This window comes from Lepidochelys olivacea (genome assembly GCF_965140295.1).
Source record: "Lepidochelys olivacea isolate rLepOli2 genome assembly, chromosome: 1".
In the NCBI taxonomy this organism is placed as follows: Eukaryota; Metazoa; Chordata; order Testudines; family Cheloniidae; genus Lepidochelys; species Lepidochelys olivacea.
The window spans coordinates 241,256,345-241,269,704 of NC_140411.1; the positions used below are offsets into that span (position 1 = coordinate 241,256,345).

The 13,360-nt window shown below is 41.8% G+C and overlaps 2 protein-coding genes across 2 annotated transcripts in view; both read right to left on the reverse strand.

Annotated features, from left to right (window-relative positions):
* Window positions 1–863: 863 nt before the first annotated feature.
* Window positions 864–4,624, reverse strand: LOC311515028 (tubulin alpha-8 chain-like). Its single transcript, XM_084617852.1, has 4 exons — window positions 4,471–4,624; window positions 3,530–3,678; window positions 2,419–3,099; window positions 864–1,419 (listed from the first exon to the last, which is right to left on the reverse strand). Exons 1-4 carry the CDS (start codon window positions 4,496–4,498, stop codon window positions 1,126–1,128), a joined length of 1,152 nt encoding a protein of 383 aa, XP_084473978.1. The 5' UTR covers window positions 4,499–4,624; the 3' UTR covers window positions 864–1,125.
* Window positions 4,625–4,628: 4 nt separating this feature from the next.
* Window positions 4,629–13,360, reverse strand: part of PEX26 (peroxisomal biogenesis factor 26) — a 30,227-nt gene continuing 21,495 nt past the window's right edge. The window contains exon 6 of the transcript XR_014710032.1: window positions 4,629–4,693. The gene's annotated coding sequence lies outside the window, so the exon portion shown is untranslated. The remainder of the gene's footprint in view (window positions 4,694–13,360) is intronic.

Genomic DNA, 13,360 nt, shown 5'->3' on the forward strand with positions numbered 1-13,360 from the left:
GTGCATGATTTCTAAAAATATATCCTGAAGCCTTTCACTATTAATCTCTTTCTACATCTCTGTTTTCTATCCGTTGATCGTGAGGGAAGTGACAATGTCATGATTAAAAACTCGTTATTTATTTGTTTTAATAGTTGTTTATTTACTATCCAACTTTTTCAGTTAATCTGCTTAGGTTAGAGAAGTGTGGCTTCCCCTTTGTAAACGCCATCTTGCTTTGACTCCATCAGGTTAAACCGCTTTTATTATTTTGCATGTAAATGATCATGAATGAAGACTAGTGTCAGACATATTTTTTTAACGTTGATAATAACGAATACGTGAACATTTAAAAATCATGGGCATGATTCTTCTTTACATTAAGGCTATTTTTTATGCTCTAGTGTAATAAGGGATCCAAAAGGGAGGATAAATCTAACTTTAAGGCCCTTTACAGCACAAAAACAGTATAAAGAGCACTTAATATAAAGGAGAAATCAGACCTTTTGTCATTTGCAAAAGCCCTATCCGAGGCATTTACAAAGTTTTCAGAAAGCTACAACAAGGAGTCCTACATCAAATGTTTGAAAGAGCAGGAAATAGTATGAGGGGTCTCATAGCATTGTAAACTAGGAAGGCTTTATTGACTTATCTTCCAACTAATTTGAACCTATGGATAAGCATTGCTGCTCAGTAACATTGGTTCCTGCAATAGCAATCCTCTGTCTTTTCACAGTCTCACTGCCACAACTGTATATAGCATTTTAAAGCAAATATTACAAATAAAACTTGTCAAATAATGATATTGGAGATGCATGAGTGAATCCTTAGATTAGTAAAATATAGTAAATATTATATTATAATACAGTGGGACTCGGCTCAAAAAGAAACTTTCTCCCAGGGTGCATTGGCATAGTATCTAAGGTTTGTTGTCTTCCTAGGAATTATGATTTAGGAGCAGGTGGACATATCTCATATCATCATTGTCCTGTGATTTGAGGGGTAGGAAAGAGCATTCTTGGAACATAGACCTCGTAATATTCAGTCTATGAGAACTGTTGTGTGTATAAAACAAACAGAAATGCAGACACATGCAATAAAGAGACACAAAGACAATCCTGCGTGCAGCAAGGGGCAACGTGTATTTCAAAATTCCTCCCCGTCATTTTCTTCTCCAAATGAGTTTGTTCCCACTTCGTCATAGTCCTTCTCCAGTGCAGACAAGTCCTCTCGGGCCTCTACAAACTCCCCTTCCTCCATGCCTTCACCAACATACCAGTGCACAAATGCCCTCTTGGCATACATCAGATCAAACTTGTGGTCCAACCTTGCCCAGGCCTCAGCGATGGCTGTGGTGTTGCTTAGCATGCAGACGGCACGTTCCACTTGGGCCAGGTCTCCTCCAGGTGTTATTGTGGGAGGCTGGTAATTGATTCCAACCTGGTAATAAGAACAAGAAAGATGCACGAAAAAGTGAGGGAGAAAAGAAGGATCCAGAGAGACAACAAAAGTCAAATAAATATGGTGGAAAAGTTGGAGTAGCCTAAGACGTGGTTGGCAAGAGAGGGGTTAGGGGGCTGAAACCACAGTATTAAATTACCATAATGGCAAAGGTCATCCATGTTGCCCTTTTTGGACTATTCATTTCTCAGTGATAACCCATGAGAAAACAAGGGAGAGCAACCAAAACTGGACATGAGATCAGGGAGCACAGAGACATTGTTATCATCACTACAATCATCTTTATCTTTTTCCTTTTAATGAACACCAGCATCTTACTTCCTTTTTTTAACTGCTGCTGTTGCTTACTGAACTCACAGCTATTCCGGATGAACTAATACAGAAAGTATTTTCGATGAACTAATACAGAAAGTATTTGCCATCTACAAATCTTCAAATTTAAAGCCCATTAATACGTATGAGAAAAATAGATACATTTTTCCATCTATTGCTTTTGACAGCTTTGCTCTGGAAATCAGGCCGGTCAGTGCTGCTACATAGGCAGTAAGGGGAGCATAGAATGTGTGGAGAATTATGTGAAACTGGAGGCTCTTTTAAAAAAAAGAATTTTCACAGAGAAATGCTCCTAATGTTTAATTTACCAGAATTTATTCTCGTTTTTAACAAAATATATTACTAGTCTAGAGAACAATCTCCCCATCTGCTAAACACTTTAACTCTCATAGAGTTGACATTTGCCAGACTGCCAGCTACGTGACTGCTTAAGAGGCTGTGTAAGTAGGATATGCAAATAGGACATGTGTAAACAGTCCATGTCCATTCTCCAAAGGACTAACTGAAGATTACACACACACTCACTTCTAACCATTCCCTTTTCTCACAAATGGAAAATGTTCAAGAGTTGAAATCACAATTTGGGATGGACTACTTGGCAATATCCCTTAATACACAGTACCAGTGTGTCTTTGTCCCTCTCACCTTGAAGCCTGTTGGACACCAGTCCACAAACTGGATAGTTCTCTTGGTCTTGATGGCAGCAATAGCTACGTTGACATCTTTGGGAACCACGTCACCACGGTACAGCATGCAGCAGGCCATGTATTTTCCATGACGTGGATCACACTTCACCATCTGGTTGTTGGGTTCAAAGCAGGAACTGGTGATTTCTGCCACTGACAGCTGTTCGTGGTAGGCTCTCTCGGAGGAGATAATGGGTGCATATGTCATCAGGGGGAAGTGGATGCGAGGGTAGGGCACCAGGTTGGTCTGAAACTCTGTCAGATCCACATTGAGGGCACCATCGAAGCGCAGAGAGGCAGTGATTGATGAGACTATCTGGCTGATGAGACGGTTAAGGTTGGTGTAAGTGGGGCGCTCAATGTCCAAGTTGCGACGGCAGATGTCATAGATGGCCTCGTTGTCCACCATGAAGGCGCAGTCTGAATGCTCCAGGGTGGTGTGGGTGGTCAGGATGGAGTTGTACGGCTCCACTACGGCAGTGGAGACTTGAGGGGCTGGGTAGATGGCAAACTCCAGTTTGGACTTCTTGCCATAATCCAGGGAGAGGCGTTCCATCAACAAGGAGGTGAAGCCAGAGCCAGTGCCCCCACCAAAGCTGTGGAAAATCAGGAATCCCTGTAGCCCAGAACAGGCATCGGTCTGAAAAGCCAAACAGAGAACAAAAGGAATCAGTCTAAATCTCTGAGACTTCCTTGAGCACATCCTGAGATTGATGCCGGGACGTGTGTAACACAGCACGGAGATCACACCAGGCCTTCCTGGGAAAGGACTCGGTAACACCCTCTCACATAATGGTGTAAGCTCCATAGGTATCACTTCTAGTTTGCTGTTACAGTGACAAATGTAAAGTATTTAAGCTGCAGGAACCTACATTTTAGGCTTCTGTCTGAATCTTCCGTCCCTCTGGGAACTGACCTACCATCCAATCTGACCTACAATACAATCAGTCTCTACTACGAACCAATGACACTATTGGGAGCAAAACAAGAGCTTCCAATTGACATATATGTTCTATTCATCTACTTCTGCCACCAACCCCAAATTTTGTTTCTGATGTACTATCACTTACCAGTTTACGGATACGATCTAATGCCAAGTCAATTCTGTCTTTGCCAATGGTATAGTGACCACGGGCATAGTTATTAGCTGCATCCTCCTTTCCAGTGATCAGCTGTTCTGGATGGAAAAGCTTCCGGTAAGTGCCAGTCCGCACTTCATCTGTCCAAGAAAGAGAAACCATAACAAGCCTTGAATGGACATACTCCAATTTTGATGATTTTTGTTGAACACTCCAAACAGTTGTTAATTGGCAGTGCTGTTTGTTGGCAGGCACGTGACATGGGAGAGCAGGGTGTTAGAAATATCCTTGAGTTTGTACAAAAATGAAGGTGTGTCACAGAGATGATGCTCTCTAAGTTCTGAAGGGAGAAGTGAATGTTGCTTTATAAACCAGTCTCTTTCTCTTAGCAGAGTTAGCCAATTTAAGGAATGACTTGTGCTTGGCCAGGGATGAAATCACCTGACCAGAGGGCAAGTCATTAGACAAGAGAAGAGACTTGCAGATAAAAGGGATGGGAAATTCTCAGGAAACACCTTCCACCAGCAGCAGCTTCTCTTGTCTCCAATCTGAACAACGCCCAAATGGCAAAGGAAAATATCACCCCAAACAAGATCAGAGTTAGAGGATCTTATGAGGAGAGGTACACTTAGCCATACTTAGCAATGATAACCTTCTGACTGAGCTGATAGCAAGGTGGGGCACTTATGGGAAAGTGTAGTCAGTGTTCTCCCCTTCTCCCATCAGTAGACTTAATTTCCTTTGAGAGATGAGTGTTTATAACTGCTGGACATTAAAAGCCTGAAATAGGTTAGTTTTATCCGAGTTATGGGGTCATATTGAAATGCAAAGAAGGGATTGCCCCACCAATATGCTGGAGACAGCTAGACCCCAACCCTGACCCACATAAGAGTAGAATCTTTTCCATTTTCCATTGTTAATTCTATACTGACCTACTACAGTTTGCTCCAAGTCTACCATAATAGCCCGTGGCACATGTTTTCCTGTGCCTGTCTCTCTGAAAAATGTGGCAAAGGAGTCATCATCGTTGACCTTGTTGGACTGATTCTTGAAGGTGCCATCTGGCTGAATGCCATGTTCCAGACAGAAAAGTTCCCAGCATGCATTGCCAATCTGAACTCCAGCCTGGCCAACATGAATAGAGATGCACTCACGCTGTAGGGAGAACAGAGCACAGGTCAGAAGAATTAATACACATCAACCCTTCTTCCTCCTGATAGTCACATATGCTTGTCATAGCTGCATTCAGAAATCTCAAACCAACCTCTAACCTTGACTGGTTTGGAGTCTCCAATCTCAAATACCCAACTGGAACTGGTGTGCACATGGACCCATGGAACTGGGGCCTAGCCTTTGTTCTTTGCCTGTAGTAGAAGTTCCAACTCTTATTTACAAATAGGATGGTGAATGTATTTTTCTGCAGAGCTACACAAGGACATAAATAGCAAATCACAAAGAAACGTGGAGCTTTTCAGGCATGCACACACATACCTGTGTCCACCAAATACATGCCCTCGTGTATTTGCATACCCATATGCACACAAACATGTAAACACTATGACAGATCCCAAATGAACAGCACGTGCAAGGTCCATTTATTTTTATTCTTGGCTGGGACCTGACACAGTATGCAGCATTTTCTAACTATATATAACTCAAGAGGGGTGAGGTGTCTTCTGTGCTGTTAGCCCTCAACTGGGAGACTGGACTGGAGGATGGGAAAACCTGCCTTCATCAGTGCCCAGCTCAAGCAGTTGTTGACTCAGCCTCATTCCCTTGGCACTTAAGATCCTTAACATGTGAAACTAATCTCCTGAGAGCTCATATTCACACACTTGCAGGTGTGCACCCTGCACATTTCGACATGGCTGTGCAGCAGCCAGTGTCATTGAAGCATATTTTGAGCAAGCACATATATATATTTAATCAATTTCCAAAGTGGTTATTGTCACGTCAGCTAAGCACTGTAATTACATAAAACTAAAACACAAAACAAAAATAATTAAATGCTTAACAAAATAAATGTCTCTTGCCCCGAAGTTTTGCTCTATAGACCACCAAAGAGTATGAATTACAAAAACCCCTTTGGGTAAGCATTTGCTGCTGGATGAGGTATAGTGAAACATAAGATATTTTAGCAAGCACTTCCTAGTCAGTCTTAGGGTATGTCTTCGCTGCAGCATGAACTTGTGTTATCTACACTTGAATTAATCCTCTGGAGTTTAACTAGCTCAAATGAGAGCAGTCACACTGCCAAACAACACTCAATCTGCTGTGTCCACGCTGATGCTCCACTCACTCGTATGGCACTGAAACTTCTGAGGGCATATCGCATGGTTCTTTACAATGCTGCAAGCTGTGATGCAGTATGATTTCTTTCCCAGTGAATTGTGGTAGAACGTCTCTGTCCCGCTTGGGCACATGGGGGGAATCACAGGAAAAAGCTGGAGGACTAAACTAGCAGCATTCAAGTGGCACTAGCCTGGGTCCATGCGGCAGAGCTGTCGTGAGTGAGTTGTGCTAACTCAAGCTTTAGCCTACACTCCCTGACAGACTAGCCAACCTGAGTTACAAGTACAACCACACTCGAGTTATAACTCAAGTTAACTTTGCAGTGAAGACAAGCCATTAACTGCCTTTACATTATATAAGCTGAGAAGCACTCTTTGAAGGTAAAAGCCCTGAACAGACTGGAACTGGTCTCAGTGCAGCCCTGCTCTGAAATTCAGTCCGGAAAAACGTCATCCTCGGCTCCATGTTGTTGTCTGTTTAAATTTGCTCATCTTACAAGTGAAATGATTGGGATGGGTTTCCTAACTGCCAGCCCTGAAATTCAGCCTGAGATCCGATAATCAAGCTGGTTTTCTTGTGCTGTGACAGCTATACGCCATGCCTTCAAATTAAGCCGTTATATACCCCTGTGCAATTCCACTAAATTCACTGGGGTATCAGCGAAAGCATAATTTGGTCTAAAGAATCTTTTGTTACTTGTAATGCTGCACCAGAAAGATAGAATTCAGCTTGTTTGTTGATTTCCATATTGAGTTTGCAGGGCTGGCAAGTAGGAGAAACATCTTTTTATTTGTAAATTAAGCAAATTTGATATGAAACAACGAACATGACACTCATGCTGCCAGTTTTAGAGTGACTCTTGAAGCAGAGCCACACTTAAGAGCCCAGCATTACTCTCTGGGATCAGAGGAAGGAGCAAACCCACTGTAGAACGATTTTGCTAAGAGCCCGCAGTTCTACCTGAACCAACAGTACCTTATCAGTGGCATCAGAATCTATTTACAGAGAGTTAATGGAATCTGTATGGACATCTTACTCGTGTTCATTACTAGAAGGAGATTGTCTCCCATCAATAGTAATCCAGTTCCAGATCTATAACCTGGTCTGACCCCAGACTGATAGAGATCAAAGAATTCTGAGGTGTATAGAATTGTATCGCTACCTCTTCCTCAATTACCTTCCTCTTCATGTAGCAGGAATAGGAATACAGGGATTGCCGTACTGGATCAGACCAATGAACCATCATTTAGCTTCTTGTCTAGCAGTGGCCACTATTAACTACTTCAAAGCAAAGTGCTAGAGACCCTGCAGAAGTCACTTATGGAATAACCTACTCACAAGGAAAGTGTCTTCCTATCCTTCATACTCATGACTCCAGCATGGAGGGACAATTCACAAAGGACTATACATGGTATGTTCAGTATATATCTAGGGCAGCTCCCATGACCGTGCAAGAGTAATACTGCACCCCCTAACCCCCATTTATAGATTTCCCCCAAGATAGGCTGGCTATAGGCTTCTGAGGCTTGCACATCAAATAGTGTGGCACATTCTGGGCTCAGGATTTGTTTTTAAATTAAAGATTAAACCAGAGATGATCCTTATTTCTAAGAAATCCATTTCAGCAAGACCTGGAGCCCAGACCTCTGAACTGAAAAGAAGTGAGGCTACCTACTGAGTTAATAGAAACTCTGGTTTTCTCCCATTGGTACAGTAATCTGGTTGTAGTCTATAAGCAACAATTTGATACCCAAAAGATGTGTATGTCTTCCACAGACTCCATTTTTCTTGGAACCTTCCTATCTGAATGCTGACCTGGCTCAGTCATGCTCAGGAATCAGACACGGCTGGATCAACACAACCATGCTCTCCTAAGAATTATGTATTACAAATGTGCTGAATGATCATCAAGAAGAGTTTCTTTTTCTCATCCCTCTCCACAGCACAGAGATCCTGACCATTATACTTTGGAATGTGTTTCTGGAGTCAAAAACAAAAACATGCTGTGTATTCTCAAAGTTTTAAAGTACCATCTCAGCCTCCTTGATAGTTAAAGATACCAAAACCAAGGGTGGATTTGATTTTATAAAACCTTGTTGACCATGTCTCAGGTTTTCAAGAACCAAACCCAAAGCTAGGAGTGAAGCCATGTTCCATTTTTATTTAAACACAAATAAGATTTTTATTTGTTTTTAGTGAGTGTAAGAATCAGATGAGGTTGGATTTCATTCTGGTTTCTGGCCCATGTCTTCTCCTGCTGTTATAACGAGCACTGTGCTGTAAATAAGTTGAATATGCCAACTCATTCATCAAAAAAGGAAAAACCTCTGCCCAGTTCAGATGAAGACAGGAGCTGTTTTCTGGTAATCAGCCTTCTTTCTATATCTTCTCACACAGTGGGAAGCTTGTTCTGGAGAGTTATTCATTTCATAATAGGACTTGTGCCTCATAAAGGCTGCAGATCTGCCTCCTTTTCCCCTAATCAGATATTGTTCCTTTCCAGTGAATATCTTAACTCTACCTTTTGAATCAGCTCCCTGTGATAAATCCCAAAGGCAGAGCAGATCCGCACGAAACCCTTTTCTTCACTACACTTGCTACAATTTGGAAATGCTCTGACTGACACAGGGAGAAATGCCAAGAGAAGCAAGAGATTTGAAACAGGGGGTTTCAAAGTAAATGGCTTTAAAATAAGTTGCTGTTCCTTTAACAATGAAGAGAGTGGACCTTCCTCAGAGTCCCAGGCATGGTAAACTGATCTCTAGGATATTTAAATCCTGACCCTACTCCAAACTTGTATACTGAATTCCCAGTCTAACAGTTTGGGGTTCACATTTGTTCTTATTAACTGTATCCACACTGCAGTACTAGAAAACCAGACCCTATACAGTTTGCAGACATTTAGAGCACAGTCTGATTTAGGCTTCATCCGTACTGAGGTATAGTCTTATCTTCAAGGTAGCAGCTACCTTGTTGTTTTTCATATGTACTCACTACCATGAGTCCACACATGTTGTTAGATCCATCTAAGTAGATGGTGAAGCTGTGTGTGTGGTGGGGGATGGATCTCCAGAGCAAAGCCCTGTACTAGGAAAGAATTTAAATATAATTGTAGGGACTAAAATGAAAGGGAATTAATTGGGAATGTTTTCTTCCCATCATAGTTCTTCAGGAGGCCTATGGACAGAATATGCTATTGCTAATTGTAAGCATGAGAATTTCCATGGAATAATGGCTAATTCAATTGTGCTTATTGAAGTGGGAGTGAAATGGGGGTGCTTCCATTTATTTCAGTAGGCTTTGAATCAGGTCTTTTGCCCATTTCTCTTTCTGTTTTGGAGGGGTTGCTACCCTTCTCACACCCACACAGGGCCTGATTCTCATTTATACTAAACCCCTTTTACCCCTCTGTGGCAGGGTAAAACGACCTTAAAGTGGAAATGAATTATGTTTACACCCACTTTAAGGCTACTTTATACTTCCAGCACTGTGTAAAGGGATTTTAGTTTAGATGAGAATCAGAAGGATGAATAGGACATAAATGAGGAGTTAAGTTAAAAATAATCAGAAAAAAATAGTTTGTTAATTATGTTCCTGAAATTATGACCTCTTTTACATTTCTCATAGTTTTGTGTCGTTTCTAGATTCCTATCTTATCTCCTATTATGAGAACCATTCAATGTTACTAAAGTAAAGACACAGAATCATAAACAGCAGGCACCAAATAGTTCAGAAGACCAAATTCATCCTCTTTGTAATTCCACTGATGTAATGGTGTTCCAACCAGGATGAATTTGCCTCACTGTTTTTCCCAGCCTGTATTTGACACACTATAAATCCCATGTGCTCTCTGTGATAAATAGCAAGAGTCTCTCCCTTTACTTAGTGTCCTGTCAGTGAGGTCAGGGGTCTGTGACACAAGCCATTGATGATCAGCAGGGGTATGATGTCATAACTAGGACTGTGGGCACCAATGAATGGGTGCTCAGATCTTCTAATATGATCTAAATTTTCAAAAGTGGCTAATGATTTTGGATGCCTCTACTGTTGGGGTTACAAACCGAGACCCTTTAATGAGCCCAATTTTTCTGTGGGTGAGTATTCAGCCCTTTCTGAGACTCGGGCTTTGGTGGTGTCTCCTACTGGGGACCCAATGTCACTAGCCCCTTCTGAAAATGTAGGCTGTACATGTCCATGACCTATTTCTCTGCATGCTACTTCACCACGCTCCTGGATTTCCCGCTGTGTTGTCAAAAATAATACGATTTAGAAGTATCGTTTTTTCCCTTTAATCAGATGTAATTTTGTCAGTTTTAATCTGGATGTATTTATTACCTTGGTATAGCTTGAAGTTATGGATTGAATAAGAAGTGACATGTACACATACACTGTAAGAATCCAAAAGTACTTAAGATTGTCATTTTCTAGATTATAGGCATTTCATCATGTGTCATCTGGATATATTGAGGGTACATTGTACTTTAAAAATTTTATTAAGTTAAAAAAAAAATTCACACCTCAGTTAAAAATGCAGACCTTGCCAGCATGTTTTTAAGAGTGTGTGGGGGGGGGGGCGGAGAGGGGGATGGAAAAGGAAGTAGTAGTCCCTCCCCAAATTATATCTGCCTCTTCTTCCCCTTTGAATGTGTGAGCGTTAGTTAGCTTCTCAAATCCAGCATTTTAGTTCCCCTGTTATGAGGTGGAGCAGAATAAAAAGCCCCCACCTAGTGCATCACAGGGTCTGTGCATCCAAACCCTGTGCATGCCAAATTTGATCCAATTATTGAAGAGTTGCAGAGGATTTAGTAAAGAGCTGCAAGAATTATTCCAGGACTGTAGGATACACCTTACAGTGGCAACTTGATCATGGCCTCTGAGTACCTACACAGGAAGAAGGTATCTGGTACTAACCAGAGGACTCTTCAATCTAGTTGTCAAAAGCGTAACAAGATAAAATTGCTGGAACCTGAAGCTAGGAAAAGTCATACAGGAAATAAGGCATAAATTGTTAAATGAGGGTCATTACACATTGGAACACCTTAGCCAGGGGTGTAGTACATTTTCCCTCACTCTAAGTCTTTAAAACAAGGCTGGGTGTCTTTCTAAAAAATTTACTCAAGTTCAGTTGCAAATTATTGGGCTCAGTGCAGGAATTACTAGTTGAATTATTAGGGCTCTGCAGACCTTATAGTCTATCAATCAAAGACATCAATCTCTGGTCCCATTCAGCCCCCCCATCCCAGATTCCAAACACTGAAGCAAAAAGCAACCACAATCCTCTCCCTCTCATGCAGCTCCAGAGCAGATCAGGTAATAGAGAGACTACAGTCTCATGTCTTCACATTCCCAGAATACCTTGTTCCCGCCTTGAATGGGGAGTTGCTGCATTTGTCCTTACCATAGTGCCTCTAGTGGTGCTGCCTTCCCTTTCAGATGAAAAGCAGCAGCTTTGGATAGTGATGTTTCCACTGCTGTATCACTCTACGCAGCTTGGTGGGAGGGAGCCCAGGCCATGCACCCCACACCAGCTGGTGCCCTACAGCATCACAGTGCCGAGAGGAGGTCACAATCTCCCCACGGCAACCCTCACTTTCCACCACCCCTTGCCTATTTGCATCACTAACCCCCTCACACACACACATACAAGACCACCCCCCTGTAACCAGATACACCCCAAATTCCATTCTCTCCCTCCAGGAATCCCCCACGCTTATCCCACCCCCACCCCGGTACCCTCTATTCATTCTTGACAAAAAATTTCCTTCCAAAGAATCCTTTATACTAGAGCTGGTTGGAAGATTTTCAACTAAATATACTTCATCCAAATATGTCATTTAATCAAAACTGAACCATTTCATGGAAATGTATCAATTTCAACAATTTTTTCATCAGGAAGGATTCTGAGGTCCAGAGTGGAGAAAGAGAGAGAGAGAGACCTGAACTGGAAACCTGACCTTTTCAATATGAAAATGGACGTGTCAACACAATTCTGTTTCATGAAAACTTTTGAAAGGTTTTTGTTCTCATTCCAATGAAGAATGAAAACAAATTTGGAAACCCCAAAAGTTTTTGCAAGACAGACTTGCCATTCTCCGGCCCTCTCTACTTTATACCTTTTTGATGGCGAGTGGCCCAATCTACAGTCCATGTATCCCACAGTGCTTTAAACAAACTAGATAAACATAAAATAATATGATTACCATTGAACTTTAACTATTAGATAAAATACTATTATTTTCACTTTATTCTGTATCTTTAATAATATTCTGACTCCAAGCGCTATTCGAGTGGTATTTTCATCTTCATTCATTGAAATGTTTCTCTTTCTCAGAGCTGAAATGAGTAAAGAAGTGTCCACTCATCTGGATCTGTTGGGTGCCCAACTTGAGTAACAGAGGGATTTGTTTTCAGACATATTAAGCATCCACAATGCCAAATGGAGTAAGTCAGTGGCAGCTGTGAGTGCTCAGTATCGCTGAAAATCAGGCACTTAGTATCCAAAGTGGACACCCAAAATTAGTAGTCATTTTTGTAAATTTGGTTCCTGACTGATTTGTTCTCTAAAATGGTTGTGTTGGTGGCAAAAAGTCAAGCTGGTACATCAAGGAGCATGGCTGAAAAAAAGACACAGAAGATATAGGCAAAAGGTATGGAATTCCTTCTCAGCACCTATGAATTACCAAGTTATTTGTAAAGAGTAAACATATATTCAATTTTCCATTGTGTACAACTTTATCCTTGCTAGAACATTTGGAAAGGAACCCGCCTTCAGGGATGTTTTCTTTTACTGCAGAATCTGTAATCAAGTGAGAACCTCTCTGAGTTATGTTGAAAACTAAAATGTTATTTCTGGAGTGATCTTACTTTACGGGAGTTGATTTGTTTAAAAATCATCATCAGACAACTGGGGCCAGATTCTGATCTCAGTCACACCACTGTAAAGCCAGAGCAACTCCACTAAAGGCAATGGAGGTAATTCAGATTTGCAGCAGCGTAACCAAAATCAAAATCTGGCCAATGGTGTTTTCATGCTTTTGCTGAATATCCCTGGAAAACCCAGAATCTCTGTTCTGCACTCAGGATCATGAGCTCTAGAATACCAATCAGTCATGAATAGGGCACCGTGTCTGTCATGGAGGTTGCAGAAGTCATGGATTCCATAACTTTCCATGACTTCTGGAGCAGCCAGTATGGCTGACCTGAGGGCTACCAAAGCAGTTGCCTCCAGGGCCAGCTGATCAGACAGCCCCAGGAACAGCCCAAGCAGCGGCCCCTGGGGTGGCTGGAGCAGACTGTGCTCCGGCAGCCCCCAGCAGCTGGTGCCACTGTCCCACCCCAGTAGCAGCCGCCCGGGAGTGCCCCCCCCTCAAGATTTAGCCAAGGGTATTTATAGTATAAATCATGGACTGGTCACAGGCTGTGAATTTTTGTTTATTGTCTGTGATCTGTCCATGACTTTTACTAAAAATGCTGTGACTAAATCATATGAAGCTTAGCTTAGTCATGAAGCTAAAAGCATTGAAGCAGTCC

Bases quoted from the DNA above. Each gene is read 5' to 3' on its own strand.
- LOC311515028 (XM_084617852.1), bottom strand. From the start codon at position 4,498: ATGGTAGACTTGGAGCAAACTGTAGTAG. The intron at 3,679-4,470 runs GTCAGTATAGAA...TTTCTTGGACAG, and splicing joins CTTGGAGCAAACTGTAGTAG to ATGAAGTGCGGACTGGCACT. The intron at 1,420-2,418 runs GTGAGAGGGACA...TCTTATTACCAG, and splicing joins GGTGTCCAACAGGCTTCAAG to GTTGGAATCAATTACCAGCC.